We start from the raw sequence: 12536 nt of genomic DNA, 5'->3' as shown, positions 1-12536 counted from the left end.
CTCCAGAGGCAGCTGCCACAAAACATGTCTCCCAGTTAAAAGCAGAGTGTGTAGGGCACCCGCGACATTCCAGGTGAGCTCGGAAGCGCCCGGTGGCTGTCAGTAAGCACACGGTTGTGAGTGTCCCCCGCTGGGGCGTTTGTCTTTGGTGACAATACAGCGTGCGGTTGCCGTGAGAAACCGTCCTGGCTCTGCAGCCCAGACCAGCCGCCGGGGCTTCCCCGGGCTGAGAGGACGCCACGGGGGCTGTGCGGGGACCACAGGCAGTGCCACAGCTGCCGTGGGGAGAACCCTGAGGGCGCGCCAGGCCCAGGCACGACCCTCCTCCAGACCCCCGGTCCTGGCGGGGGTCAGGTGACCCCAGTGGAGGCCGTGGGGCTCGGCGCCCGGTGCCCGTGCAGGAGCAGGAGCAGGAGCTGGAATTCACGGGGTCCAGGACCAGTCCCGCCAGCGCTGTCTGCCAGCCCTGCGCTGAGAACGACTCCCCCGAGGAATCTGGCTCTGGGAGCTGAAGGGTTAAGGTCCAGGACATCCAAACTGAGGGCGACGTCTGGCGGCCCGGCTGCCCCTCTCTGCAACAGGCTCTTCGAGAGTTCACGCGACTGGCTCGTTGCGCCCGGAGAACCAGGCGCGAGGCTGTTGGGCTGCGAGGGTCGGAGGCTGGGGACCCCGGCCTGGAGTCCGCGCCCTGGGCCCGCGCTGGCCTGCTCTTCCCTGGGCCTCGAGACCCGGCCGCGCAGCAGGGACTGGCGCAGGGAGCCCTGTGTCCACCCGCCGGCGACCCCAGGCGGGCGCCTCCCCGAGGCCTGCGGGGCCCCTCGCCGTCCAGGGGCCGCCGCCGCCTCCGCCCCGCCTAGGAGACCAGACACATCCCTGACTTGGACGTGGGGGCCGCTGGCCCCGCAGAGACCCCCTTCATGTCGTCCGGCATCTGCCCGTCCTCGCGCCACACGTTCAGCTCCCCGAAGACGCCGGTTTCGATCATCTCCTCCTGCCAGGGGATGGGGCAGTTGCCGGTGGCGAACTCCTGGAAGAACTCCGTGTCCGTCTTGTCGAAGACCACGCCTTTGACTGTGGAGAAGGCACCGACGTCCTGGATGTTCTTGGCGTAGACGGTCCTGGAGTCCGGGATGAAGGGCGGGATCAGCATCCCTGCTCGGAGACAGAGCACAGACACGGCCGGGGTCGGCGGCGGCGGGGCGGGCGGAGCAGCCCCGAGGGCGGCGTCTCCCCGCAGCTCAGGGCCCCGTGCGCGCACCTGGCTGGACGGAGCGCGCATGCGCAGGACGGTCTGGAGGCTTCTTGCGGAGGGGCCCGCCGGGGCCTGCGCCCCCCCCGGTTCTCCCCGAGCAGACCCTCCGCCCCTTGCACGGGGGCCTCGCCTCCCGGGCCCCCACCCTCTCGCAGACCCACTCCCGGGGCAGCCTCCCGGGTGGGCAACGTCATCGTCCTCGCGGGCACCGCACATCCGAGCTGAACCTCGCGCCCCTCTCCAGAGCCAGCGGCTCCCCCAACACGCTCGTGGGCCACGATCCCCGGCCGCCAGACACAGAGCGTCCGCCACGGACAGCTCCCCGGTGGCCGTGCCGTCCCTGCCGTCACAGCGTGTGCGGCGAGCTCTCCCCGCCGACTGCGGGCTCCCAGCGCGCGTCCGTCTCAGACGCACAGCCCAGACCTGCCACCTGCCGGCAGGTGCGGGAGGAGTGCGGAGCCGCCCCAGGTACACGCCGGAGACGCCGCCTGGGGTCGGGGCGGGGCGCCCTCGCAGCACAGGTGGGCAGCGCAGCGGGTCTGGATCTCGAGGTCAAAGTGCCACAGCCTCTTTCCTGCCCACCCCACGCCTCGGCCCGGCCCGTCAGCGCCCGTCCTGGGCACGTGGGTGAGCGGAGGGTGGGGGCGCTCCCCAGGTGCCTCCGGTGTTCCTGCCCCGCGACCCCTGCCGACCCCCCAGGCCGCGCCTGACGGTACCAGCCTCCAGCTGTCTCCAGTTAAGGTCTTTGAAGAGCGGGTGGGCGCGGAGCGTGTCGCAGCTCTGGTCTCTGAAGCCCAGGCGCGCCTCCGGGTCCTTCTGCAGCAGCGCCTCGCACAGGTCCTTGCTGGGCGGGCTGAACTTGTCCGGGAACTTGACGGCCTCCGAGAGGATGCGCTGCTTGAGCTCCTTGTTCTCCACCTGCGCGGCGCGGAGGGGTTGGGGTTGGGATTAGGGTTGGGGTCCAGAGGGGACAGGACACTGTAGGCCCCGCCGCGGGGCCCACTGATGTCGCCCGAGTGGTCACACTCGCTCCCACCGGGCGACGGTGACTGGCATGCTTCGGTGTGCCCTGCCCCGCGGATGCGCCCGCAAGGCCCCGCACGGCTCCCAAGTTCCCCAAGGCGGACGCTGTGGGCTGTCAGGGACCTGCTGGCTCTATGTCAATGACCATCCCAGGCCACCGAGGGAAGGGACGGCCGGAAATACCAAGTGGGTGCCACACCCCAGCCGGGCTGTCACGCTTGGCCAGCTGGGCATGAGAGCGAGGGGGGCGCTGTGTCGTTCTCTTGTTACCGGCTTGTTGAGGGGTCACTTCCCAACAGAGGCCCCAGCTGACACGTGCGTGTGAGGTTTTGCTCAGTCACCCGGGAGCCCCAGGGAGCAGGCCACCGACACTCCCACCGCCCCATATGCCCCGGCAGCCCACGCCCAGCCCCTCGGACACAGGTGGAGAAGTGGAGCCTCTGGCACTAGGGGACAGGATTTGGTCTGTCCCCAAGCATAGCCAGGGGGCTGGGCACACTTCCAGGTAGAGCCAGGCAGGAGAAGTGGGGGCAGGACCCCCAGGCAGGGTAGAGGCAGCTGTGGGCTTGGGCAACTGCGTCTGAGTCCCTGTGGGGCCCTGAGGCACGGGGGAGGCCAGCCCCTGACTCTGGTCCAGCGCTGCCTCAGTGGGCCAAGGCCGCCACGTCTCTGGGCTCTGAGTCGCTGCTCACTGGAGGGAGAGGCGGTTCTGCTCCCTTGGTTTCCAATAGCGGAGGCCCCACAGCATCTTTGTTCCTGGTTCGGGGTCTCAGAGAGCTGGCACCTCCCTGGGAGACAACCCTTCCCTCCAGGACACACAGAACCACAGCTGTGCCCACAGTGGCAGCAGGCTCTCGGCGTCTGGACAGAAGGGTAGCAGGACCGTCCACAGGGAGGGGCCCTGACACCCACGTCCTGAGAGCACCGGCCTCGGTGGCCCCTGGAGCTGAGGATGCGCTGGTGGGGCAGGCTCAGGGTGGCCCCAACACCCCGCCAGGGCACGGCTTTGTGTCCAGAGCTGCAGCGGATGAGTCACCCGATCTCCCTGCGGAGGAAGCGCCCCCGGCCACGCGGGACCCTGAGAAGCTGAGCGCATGGAGCGCTCAGGCGGCTGTCGGCTCTGCCCTGCTCGCTCGGGGCACAAGGACAGGCCTGAAGTCCCTCCGCCACCGCAGTCTCAGTAGCAGGGGTCACCGTGGACACAGACAGCGAAGCCGGTGCGGTGGTCTGCCCGCCCTTCCCCCCCCCAGCGCCAGCGTCACCGGTGCTGCACGGCCCCAGCAAGGACACTGCGGGGCGGCCCTACCTTCTCTCCTCGGGCTCGGAAGGGTCCTCTGGCCGCGATCATCTCGTACAAGGTGACGCCCAGGGCGAAGTAGTCCACGGAGAAGCCGTACTCCTCACCCCGCAGGAGCTCGGGGGCCATGAAACCTGCCGCAGAGCACGGTGCGGCTCAGAGACGCGCTGCCGCCGCCACGGCCACTGCTCTCCCGCCCTGGCCATCGCGGGGCTGGGGCTCCCGACACGTGTGACCCAGAACACCTGCTGGGGGCTGCCCACCAGGTGCCAACAGCGTCCCGGCTGTGACCGTCAGAAGTGTCTCCAGACGTGGTGGGACGTCCCGGGTGAGGGCTGCCCCTGGCCGAGCACCCTGCTCTGTGCGCGGGGCGTGAAGTCTCCCTGCGCTCTCCGGCGCCTCGGACACGGTGGTGGGAAAACCCGCCATGGGGAGCGCAGCAGCGCGCCAGCGACTCGGGGTGCGGCGGGTGCAGGACAGGCGCGCGGCCCCGTACCCAAGCCCAGACGCCCCAGGGCAGGAGGACTGTCCCGGCACCTCACGTTGGCCCCGGTCCTGCGCCGCCTGCTTGGAGACCTAGTGTGCCGCCGCGGCTTCTCGTCAGCGCCCTGCCAAGGCACCGCCCGTAGCTGCGCACCTGCGCGCACCGCAGGCACAGGCGGACGTGCACGCGCGTAGTTCTCACGACGCCGAGACGCGCGCGCCCGCGCTCAGCCCGGGAAGTGGACGCCCTGCAAGCTCAAGTCACTTGCTCGAGGTGACGCAGATGTCGGGACAGAGCGGCTTCAATTCCGGGCACCGCAGCGCTGGCACCTGTGCTCCTCGCCACCCGCCCTTCGGGGTGGGAGTGGGGCGGCGCGGATCCACCTGCGTGTCCTTTGCTGCCTCCAAGCCCCTCAGGCACGGAAAGCGTCAGTCCCCCGAGGTTCCCTGGCGGTTGAGGGCGCTGGTCTTCCTCCCCCCTCCTCCCCCCATTCCCGCGGGACCAAATCGGAGCTCTGGCCGCGTTTGCTACAGTTTCTCTGTTTCCCAGATACATCGTCTTTCTCATTTGCTTGGTTTTCTACCTGCTTATCACCAATGGCACCCCAAGTTCTGCGGCAGTTCCCGGGGCCCCTGTCATGTTCTGATTTATCAGATGTTTCATAGATTTCATCCTCACGAGAGTCTTTTGGAACCTTCTCCCCTGCTCCAGTCTGGACTGAGGAGCTGCAGCCGACGTCCCGCAGTCGGCTGCAGCTCCCGCCTCCCGGGCTCATTGCTGGGGACACTGGGCCCCTGGGCCCCGTGTCCTTTGCCCAGACACTGTCCTGATTCTGGCCACATCGCTTCCTGCGGGAGGCGCGGAGGAAGCACATTTCTGAGAACTTTCACATCTGAAAACGCCTTTATTTTACCTCCCTGTGTAACTGAGAGTCCGGGCATAAAATTCTAGGCTGGAAATAATTTCCTCTCCGAATTTCTGGGTGATTTCGTGCTTCCAGCACGGCCGCCCCCTCCTGGAAGCTCGTGGTGTCTCCTGTGTCCTGAACTGTCGGAGTCGGTTTCAATCCACACGCAGGTGCTTCCAGCACTCGAGTTCACCTGGCTCCACTCTGCGGGTTTTCTAGAACTTTCACTGACAATTCTTCCATTCTCCCTCGCGATGACCATGCCAACATTGAGCTTTCTGGACTAGGCTTCTACTTTTCTTGTGTCTCCTCTCCTATTTTCCATATTTCTGTACTTTGATCTACTTTCTGGGGAAAATCCAAATTTATCTTTCAAATGCTTCGAGCATTTTGTTTCTCCCACATTCTTCTATTTCCAAGGCTCCCTAAGTGTCGGTTCTCACCGCGTCCTGCTCTGTGGGCGCAGCGTCTCCTCTTCTGTCCTGACGACCTCAGTGGCGACGGTTCCCCTCGGCCTCTGCTCAGTCCAGGCTGGGCTCGGGTGGCACTTGGCCACTGCAGGCGCCTCGCCTGGCGCCTCCCGGGCTCATTGCTGGGGACACTCCCATGGCGTCACCCCTCTACCTCCCCTCTCAGGCTGGTCAGATTGTGCAAAGGACGGATCCTCTGTCCCCCACCCGTCACGGGTGGTGGCTGCACTCACCGTCGACAGAAATGCGCGTGGGAGGTCTGGGGTCCACCCAGGGCTCACAGCAAATCCTCAAACCAGCGGCTCGGCAGCCACTGCAAAGGCAGCTGGGGCCCTCTGGTGGCCAGCGGGGCTCTGGCTCAGGGCACAGACAGTCCATGCGTGTCCTCGTGGTTGAGCTCAAGTCCTGGCTTTGGGGTGGTCCTGAGTTGCCCTGAAACACGTGAGTGGGCCCTGCCCGCACGCCCACGCCCAGAACTTGGTGAGCAGCGTCAGGGTTCGAGTCGCACCGCACCCCGCCCCCGTCTGCAGACACAGAGTCTGCTCGTGGGGAGCAGGCGCAGCCCCAGGACGGCTGCCTTCCAGAAAGTTCTCAGACCTTCCATCGCTGGGCACCCTGCACAGAACTCCTGAATCACATGCCAAGTGCACTCTGGCGTGAGGGCTGCGGGCGTGGCGTCGGCCTTCCTCGGAGCTGGGGGACCCAGGTCACCCCCACACAGAGATGCCATCCCCCAAGTTGACGGCAGACGGGACAGACCCGCACAGCCACGGCACAGCCCCGGCACAGACAGACGGCGCCTGAAGCACAGGGGTCTGGCGGATTCGACGCCACTCTGCACAAACCCCAACGTCAGCCGGCAGCGCCTTTTCCCCAAACCAAAACAACCCAGGGGAAGACGGAAACGTTCCCGGAAATCCCGTCAGATGTAACCTGAACACATCGAGCCGTCCGGCATGTGGAAGAGAAAGAGTAAGTGGTGTGGCCACTCTACGCAGGCACCAGGTGCCACTGCCACCGCACACCTCACAATAAGCCGGCGTGGCGAACGTCGGCCCCACAGGCTCAGAGGTCCAGTGAGTCATCCAAGCCGCGGGCCGGGAATGTGGCGCCCGCCCGAGCTGACTTTGCGGTTCCCCTCCCCACCACCCCCCCCCCGCACCCATGGCTTTCCTCCCGCCAGCAGGCAGGGTGAGAGGAGGGGAGTGAGACCAGGTCCGGGAGGCAGCAGGATGCGCCGGACGTGGGCCTCACTCACAGGCACACAGACACACGCATGTGCACTCTCAGAGACATGGGCGTTCACACACAGTCTCCTGCACACGTGCACACACGCATACCTGCACACTCACATATGTAGGAATGCACACAGCACACACAAACATGCAAACACACACACATGCATGCACAGACACACATGCACATAGACACACTTGCATAAACATAGCTGTACTCATGCATACACAGACATACACATGCACACATGCGTGCAGACGTGTGCACATGCACTCACATGCATGCACAAGGCACACAGACATGCATGTACACATGTAGAGGTGTGCACACACATGCACAAGCACATATATGCACACAGACACATGGACACACATGCATGTGTGTACAGAGGCAGACACATGTATGTACACGTGTGCAGTTACAGATGCATGCACACAAAGACATGGATAGGCACACCCACACATAAATGCACACACACATGCATGCACGCATGTGTACACATAGACATTCACATGCATACACACGCATACAGGTGCATGTGGTACAAACGCACAGTGTGTTGGTGGGTGCCCATGAGGGCTTTGTTAAAGCTGAGCACAGTCCCTGTGCCGTCACCCTGCGGTGTGGCCCATGCAGCAGCCCCTCAGGCTCTCTGGACTGACTGGTTCTGCTGGTGCCCAGAGCCACCGACATCTCTGGGTCCCACTGGTCCCTGCCCATGAAGGCACCAAAGCAGGCAGCTGTGACCACAGCAGGCGTGGTGCGCCCAACCGGCAGCCGTGTGTGGGACAAGCATGGGGCTGTCTCTGCGGCAACGACGAGCTCTCTAGCTGCAGGGTGTGGCCATGGCCCCAGCTTGCTCAGAGGGGTGAGGGAGCCCACAGCAACCCCAACTCCCGCCGCCGCCCCAGGCCAGGGGGGCCACGACCCAGCTCTGGCCTGGAGACGGCTGAGCTCTGGCCCTGCTCACGGCGAGGAGCGCCCCACCCCCGCCCCGCACACCTGCCTCACCTGGGGTCCCCGCATAGCCTTTGGTCTTGGTCTGCCCGTCCGCCAGCTCCACCGCCAGCCCCAGGTCAGAGATCCGCACGTTGCCTGGGAAGCAGATGGGCCTGTGTCACGCGTGCCCACGGCTCAGCAGCTGGCCCAGAGCTAGCCCCAGCACAGACGCGCATGCCCGCAAACACACGCAGCACGCGCACAGCACACACACAGCACACACCACACACATACACACACCCCACTCAGCCTCATACACAGCACACACACATATATGCACACACACAGAGTGCACACACACAGCACAGCACACACACACACCCCACTCAGCCTCACACAGTGACTACATGCCCTCCCTGGCCGACTGCAGAGGGTCCCTGGGAAGCGCCACGCCGCGCAAGCCTATCGCTGGAATTTCGGCGTGGTCCACCCCAAATTTACGGTTACTCTCCGACAGGCGCCCGGGGACCGGCATTTGGCAGGAGGATAGCCTGGCACAGCGGGGCTCAGGGGTCCCAGCACCTGCACTGTGAGCTGCAGGTGATGCCTCATGATGCCAGGTGCCTAATTGCGCACCGACTGTCACCGAAGTCCCTCAAAACTCAGGACGGCCACCTGGAGACCCTGCCAGCTGCCGCTCTGCCACCAAGTGGTGGACTGAACGGCGAACCTGGCCGTCTCGGCCTTGAAAGCTCCGCGAGCGCCTAGCAAACCCGCCCGTCCTCGTGGGAGGCCGCGGCTGCGGGGAGGCCGCCTCACCGTCGTTGTCCAGCAGCACGTTCTCAGGCTTGAGGTCGCGGTAGACAATCCCCCGCTGGTGCAGGTGCTCCAGGCCGCACACGATCTGCGCCGTGTAGAAGACCGCGCGGGGCTCGGGGAAGCCGGGGTTCTCCTCGTCCACGTTGTAGATGTGGTACCTGCGGGCAGACCGCGCGGACCCGTGAGCCCAGGCGTGGCAGGAAGGAAACGCCGACAGACAGCGGGCCCTGGCGCCGCGTCCTGTGCCGGCAGTCTGGTCACTTGCAGGCTGACCCCGAGGCCGTGGTGGGGCTGCGGCAGCTCACAGACCTTAACCATGACTGCCCTGGGGACAAAAGGGATGTCCTAGTGCATCTCCCTCCCCCTCTGGCCCTGGCCGCAGATGCTGGGAACAGCCCCGGGGCCGTCGCCCGGACCGGCTGGAGGGATGAGGCTGGGGCCGGCCAGGAGGGCTGCACAGGCCAGAGCAGCCCCACAGCGTGAGAAGCTGGGGGTCCGCAGATGCGTGTGGTGATGTCCCCATGGCAGCCAGACGTCCCTGCCCAGCCTCCTCCCTCCCTGCACAAAGTCCTTTCCTCTGTCTTCCACGGACACGCTCTACAGAGACGCGAAATCTGACAGATGCGAGGAAATGCGTTGTTTAAACCGGGCAGCACCGGGAGACAGGTGCAGCCCAGGTGCCGCAGACGAGGCGCCGCAGCCCAGGCTGGCTCGCGGGAGCTGGCGTCTCGTGCGCGGAGCGCGGCGCGCCCTCTTCCCGGGAGCTGAGTGTGGCCCCCCTGCCTTGCCCCGAGCAGATCCGCACAGCTAAGTCCATGGGGAGGGGTGCAGAGCCCGGCGGACCCCACCGCAGCCCCCCGGTGGCCTCCCTAGCGCCAGACACTCTCCAGGTGTTAACTTAACCCTCACAATGACCTCTGAACTCAGCTGTTACGTATCCCCAGTTCACAGTCCAGGAAACTGGGGCAACGCGCGGCCACGCGCCCGACCGGCGAGGGGTCCTGCCCCACAGGAGCCCAGGCCTGCTGGAGCCAGGGCGCCGCCTCCTCTCTGCCGCTGGTGGCACAGCGCTGGCTCTGGCAGTGGACACCCCATGTCCAGCTCTGCTGCCGCCGGAGTGGGCTCGACACATTCCTCACCCACCCCCCTGAGCCGAGGCCCCGCCACGTGCTCACCGCACCCATGGGTGCGCCTGTGTCTCGGGCACAGCGCCAGGGCTGCTCTCCACGCCAGATCCCGGACAGACACAGGGAATTTGGGGGGGGGGTGGGCAGGGCGCGAGGCTTTCCTCAGACAGTGGGGGGGGGGGTCCAGACAGCAGGGGTAGCCTCAGGCGGCTGCGTGCTCTGTGGGTGGGAAGCCGCCCTCCCAGGGCCCGGGACAGCCGGGCCCCGCCCCCATCTGGACAAGGCTTTACCTGAGGTCCCCTCCGTTCATGATGGTCATCACCAGGCAGAGGTCCGTTTTGGTCTCAAAGGCGTAGGCCAGAGAGACTATGAACCTGCTGTGCACTTTTGCTAGAATCTTCTTCTCCACCATGGCACCCTGAAAAGCGAGATGCAGAATCAGCACCGGGTTCAGGCAGGAAAGTGCCCGAGGTCCAGAGCCCAGAGGGCGCCTGGGCACCAGACACAGCGGCAAATGCATCTCACACGTGGTTTTCATAAAGCCAATGCAGCTAAAACACGGCCCGGTGCCCGTTTCTCAGAGAGAAAACCAGACACGCACATGCCCTCAGGCACAGCATGGAGAGGACCCTCCTCCCGGCGCCAACTTGCCGTGCCCTCCGCCCGTCCTGGCCTCTGGGCCACAGCCCCTGCGCCTCCCGGCCTCTTGCGCCCCGGCCGCCACCTCGTGGAAGGTCTGCACGAGGTCACAGAGCGCATGAAGGGGCCGCCCCTGGGGGTCCTGCCTGCACCGCGTGGGCCGTCCCAGGGCGCTGTGCACTGGGGCCCTGGGGTCGAGAGCAGAGGCTGCCTGTGGGTTAGTAACAAGGTCACGGGTGACGTGAGCGGCCTGGCACGGGAACCGCATGTGGACTAAGCAGTTCTGAGAAAATCACAGTGAGGCAACCACGAGGCGTCACCACGTCCACCCCAGTCCACGGCGAGAGCATCCTATGTTTTCTGGGCCCCACCCAGCCTTGGCCACGCACACCTGACACGCAACCTCTCACTAGGGGTCACGGCCGCGCCGGCTGCTGTTGACCGAGGGCGCTTCGCTCGCCTCAACTCTGCGCCTGCCGTGCAACTGGGACGGGACCGGAGCCACACGGAGCAGGGCGTGGCCTGGGCAGCCGTGTCCTGGGAGCTCGAGGCAGCCCCCCCTGGCCCCACCGCGGCAGACACAGGGCCGCAGAGGCAGAGCCGTGGGACCCACGGCAGCCCACGTGTGCGTCCTGAAAGCAGCCGCCGCGCCAGCACCACGGCGACTCTGCCTCCCGCTGGCGGGTGCTCAGAGCGCCGTCCGGCCCACAGGCCCTGCCTCACTCGCCTCTGGCGTCTGCCGCAGCACAGGCCACGGCTCTGGGACGGTCGGAGAGCAGCCCCTGAGCAGCTCCCTGCAGGGCGCTCTTCCCTCAACTTGCCACGTGGCACCTCCATCCCAGCTGTGAGGTCACCCCAGGTGTGAGGTTGCTCAGGTGTGAGGTTGCTTAGGTGTGAGGTCGCCCAGGTGTGAGGTCACCCAGGTGTGAGGTTGTCCAGGTGTGAGTTTGCTCAGGTGTAAGGTCCCCCAGGTGTGAAGTCACCCCAGGTGTAAGGTCGCCCAGGTGTAAGGTCGCCTAGCTGTGAGGTCACCCAGGTGTGAGGTTGCCCCAGGTATGAGGTCAGGTGTCGGTCATCCCAGGTTTAAGGTCGCCCAGGTGTAAGGTCGCCCAACTGTGAGGTCGCCCAGCTGTGATGTCGTCCAGGTGTGAGGTTGCTCAGGTGTGAGGTCGTCCAGGTGTGAAGTCACCCCAGGTGTGAGGTCACCCAGTTGTGAGGTCGTCCAGGTGTGAGGTCGCCCAGCTGTGAGGTCGCCCAGGTGTGAGGTCGTCCAGGTGTGAAGTCAGGTCACCCAGGTGTGAGGTTGCCCAGGTGTGAGGTCGTATAGCTGTGAGGTCGTCCAGGTGTGAAGTCAGGTCACCCAGGTGTGAGGTTGCCCAGGTGTGAGGTTGTACAGCTGTGAGGTCATCCAGGTGTGAGGTCGCCCAGCTGTGAGGTCGCCCAGCTGTGAGGTCGTTCAGGTGTGAGGTCGCCCAGGTGTGAGGTTGCTCAGGTGTGAGGTCGCTCAGGTGTGAGGTTGCCCAGGTGTGAGGTCGTACAGCTGTGAGGTGGCTCTCCACACCTGCAACCCCCTGGGGAGCCCAGCCCGGGAGGAGGCAGAGGCCACAGGTGCCCGGCCTGCCCCGCCCGGCACCGCTTGCTTACCTGGTACCCTTTCCTCTTCTTCAGCCGCTTCTTGTTGAGCTTCTTGCAGGCGTACATCTTGCCGGTGGCCTTCATTTGGCAGGCGGACACCTCCCCGAAGCCCCCCTTGCCCAGGACCCTGAAGTCCAGGAACCAGTCTTCGCCCAGGGGCCGGGCCTCCAGCCACTTCCACTGCAGGAAGCGCAGGAAGTGCAGGCTGCCCAGGAACTCCTGGAAGGGCGCCTGGCTCAGGTGTGCCAGGGTGGCCTGCAGCAGGGGCTGGAACAGCCCGTCCTGGCTGGCCGAGGGCCCCTCCCGGACCCGCGCCACCATGCCCTCGTCCAGGAAGCCGCAGAAGAGCTTGGCCTTGGGGTCCAGATAGTCGGCCAGGATGGCCTGGGCCTTCTGGGGCCGGAGGTCGTCGTCGGCCGTGTCGTAGTCCTCGATGTCTCTCCAGAGCTCCAGCGCCGGCAGGTGCCTCCCGTCCGCCTGCAGGAACTGCTGGAAGAGCCGCTTGCCGATGGGCTGCTCCGAGCACACGCTCTCGAACTCCAGCGCCAGGCTGTCGCGCAGGGCCTCGCACTTGGACAGCGGGGGCAGCTTGAGCCTGGACAGGTACTTCTTGTCCCGGGAGGACGGGGCGCTGCTCCCGTCAAAGCTGCCCCGGGCGGCGATGAAGGCAGAGTTGGCCACCACCGTCTCCAAGGACCCGAAATCCAT

At 65.6% G+C, this 12536-nt stretch overlaps 1 protein-coding gene across 1 annotated transcript; it reads right to left on the bottom strand.

The window, feature by feature from the left end:
• Positions 1-853: 853 nt before the first annotated feature.
• On the bottom strand, positions 854-12536 carry GRK1 (G protein-coupled receptor kinase 1). Its single transcript, XM_069467492.1, has 7 exons — positions 11838-12536; positions 9845-9972; positions 8428-8585; positions 7681-7764; positions 3582-3706; positions 1969-2170; positions 854-1152 (listed from the first exon to the last, which is right to left on the bottom strand). Exons 1-7 carry the CDS (start codon positions 12534-12536, stop codon positions 854-856), a joined length of 1695 nt encoding a protein of 564 aa, XP_069323593.1.

This window comes from Eulemur rufifrons, chromosome 4 (assembly GCF_041146395.1).
Source record: "Eulemur rufifrons isolate Redbay chromosome 4, OSU_ERuf_1, whole genome shotgun sequence".
Lineage (NCBI taxonomy): Eukaryota > Metazoa > Chordata > Mammalia > Primates > Lemuridae > Eulemur > Eulemur rufifrons.
The sequence above is the reverse complement of the archived record's forward strand: the minus strand, read 5'-3'. Positions and strand labels throughout refer to the sequence as shown.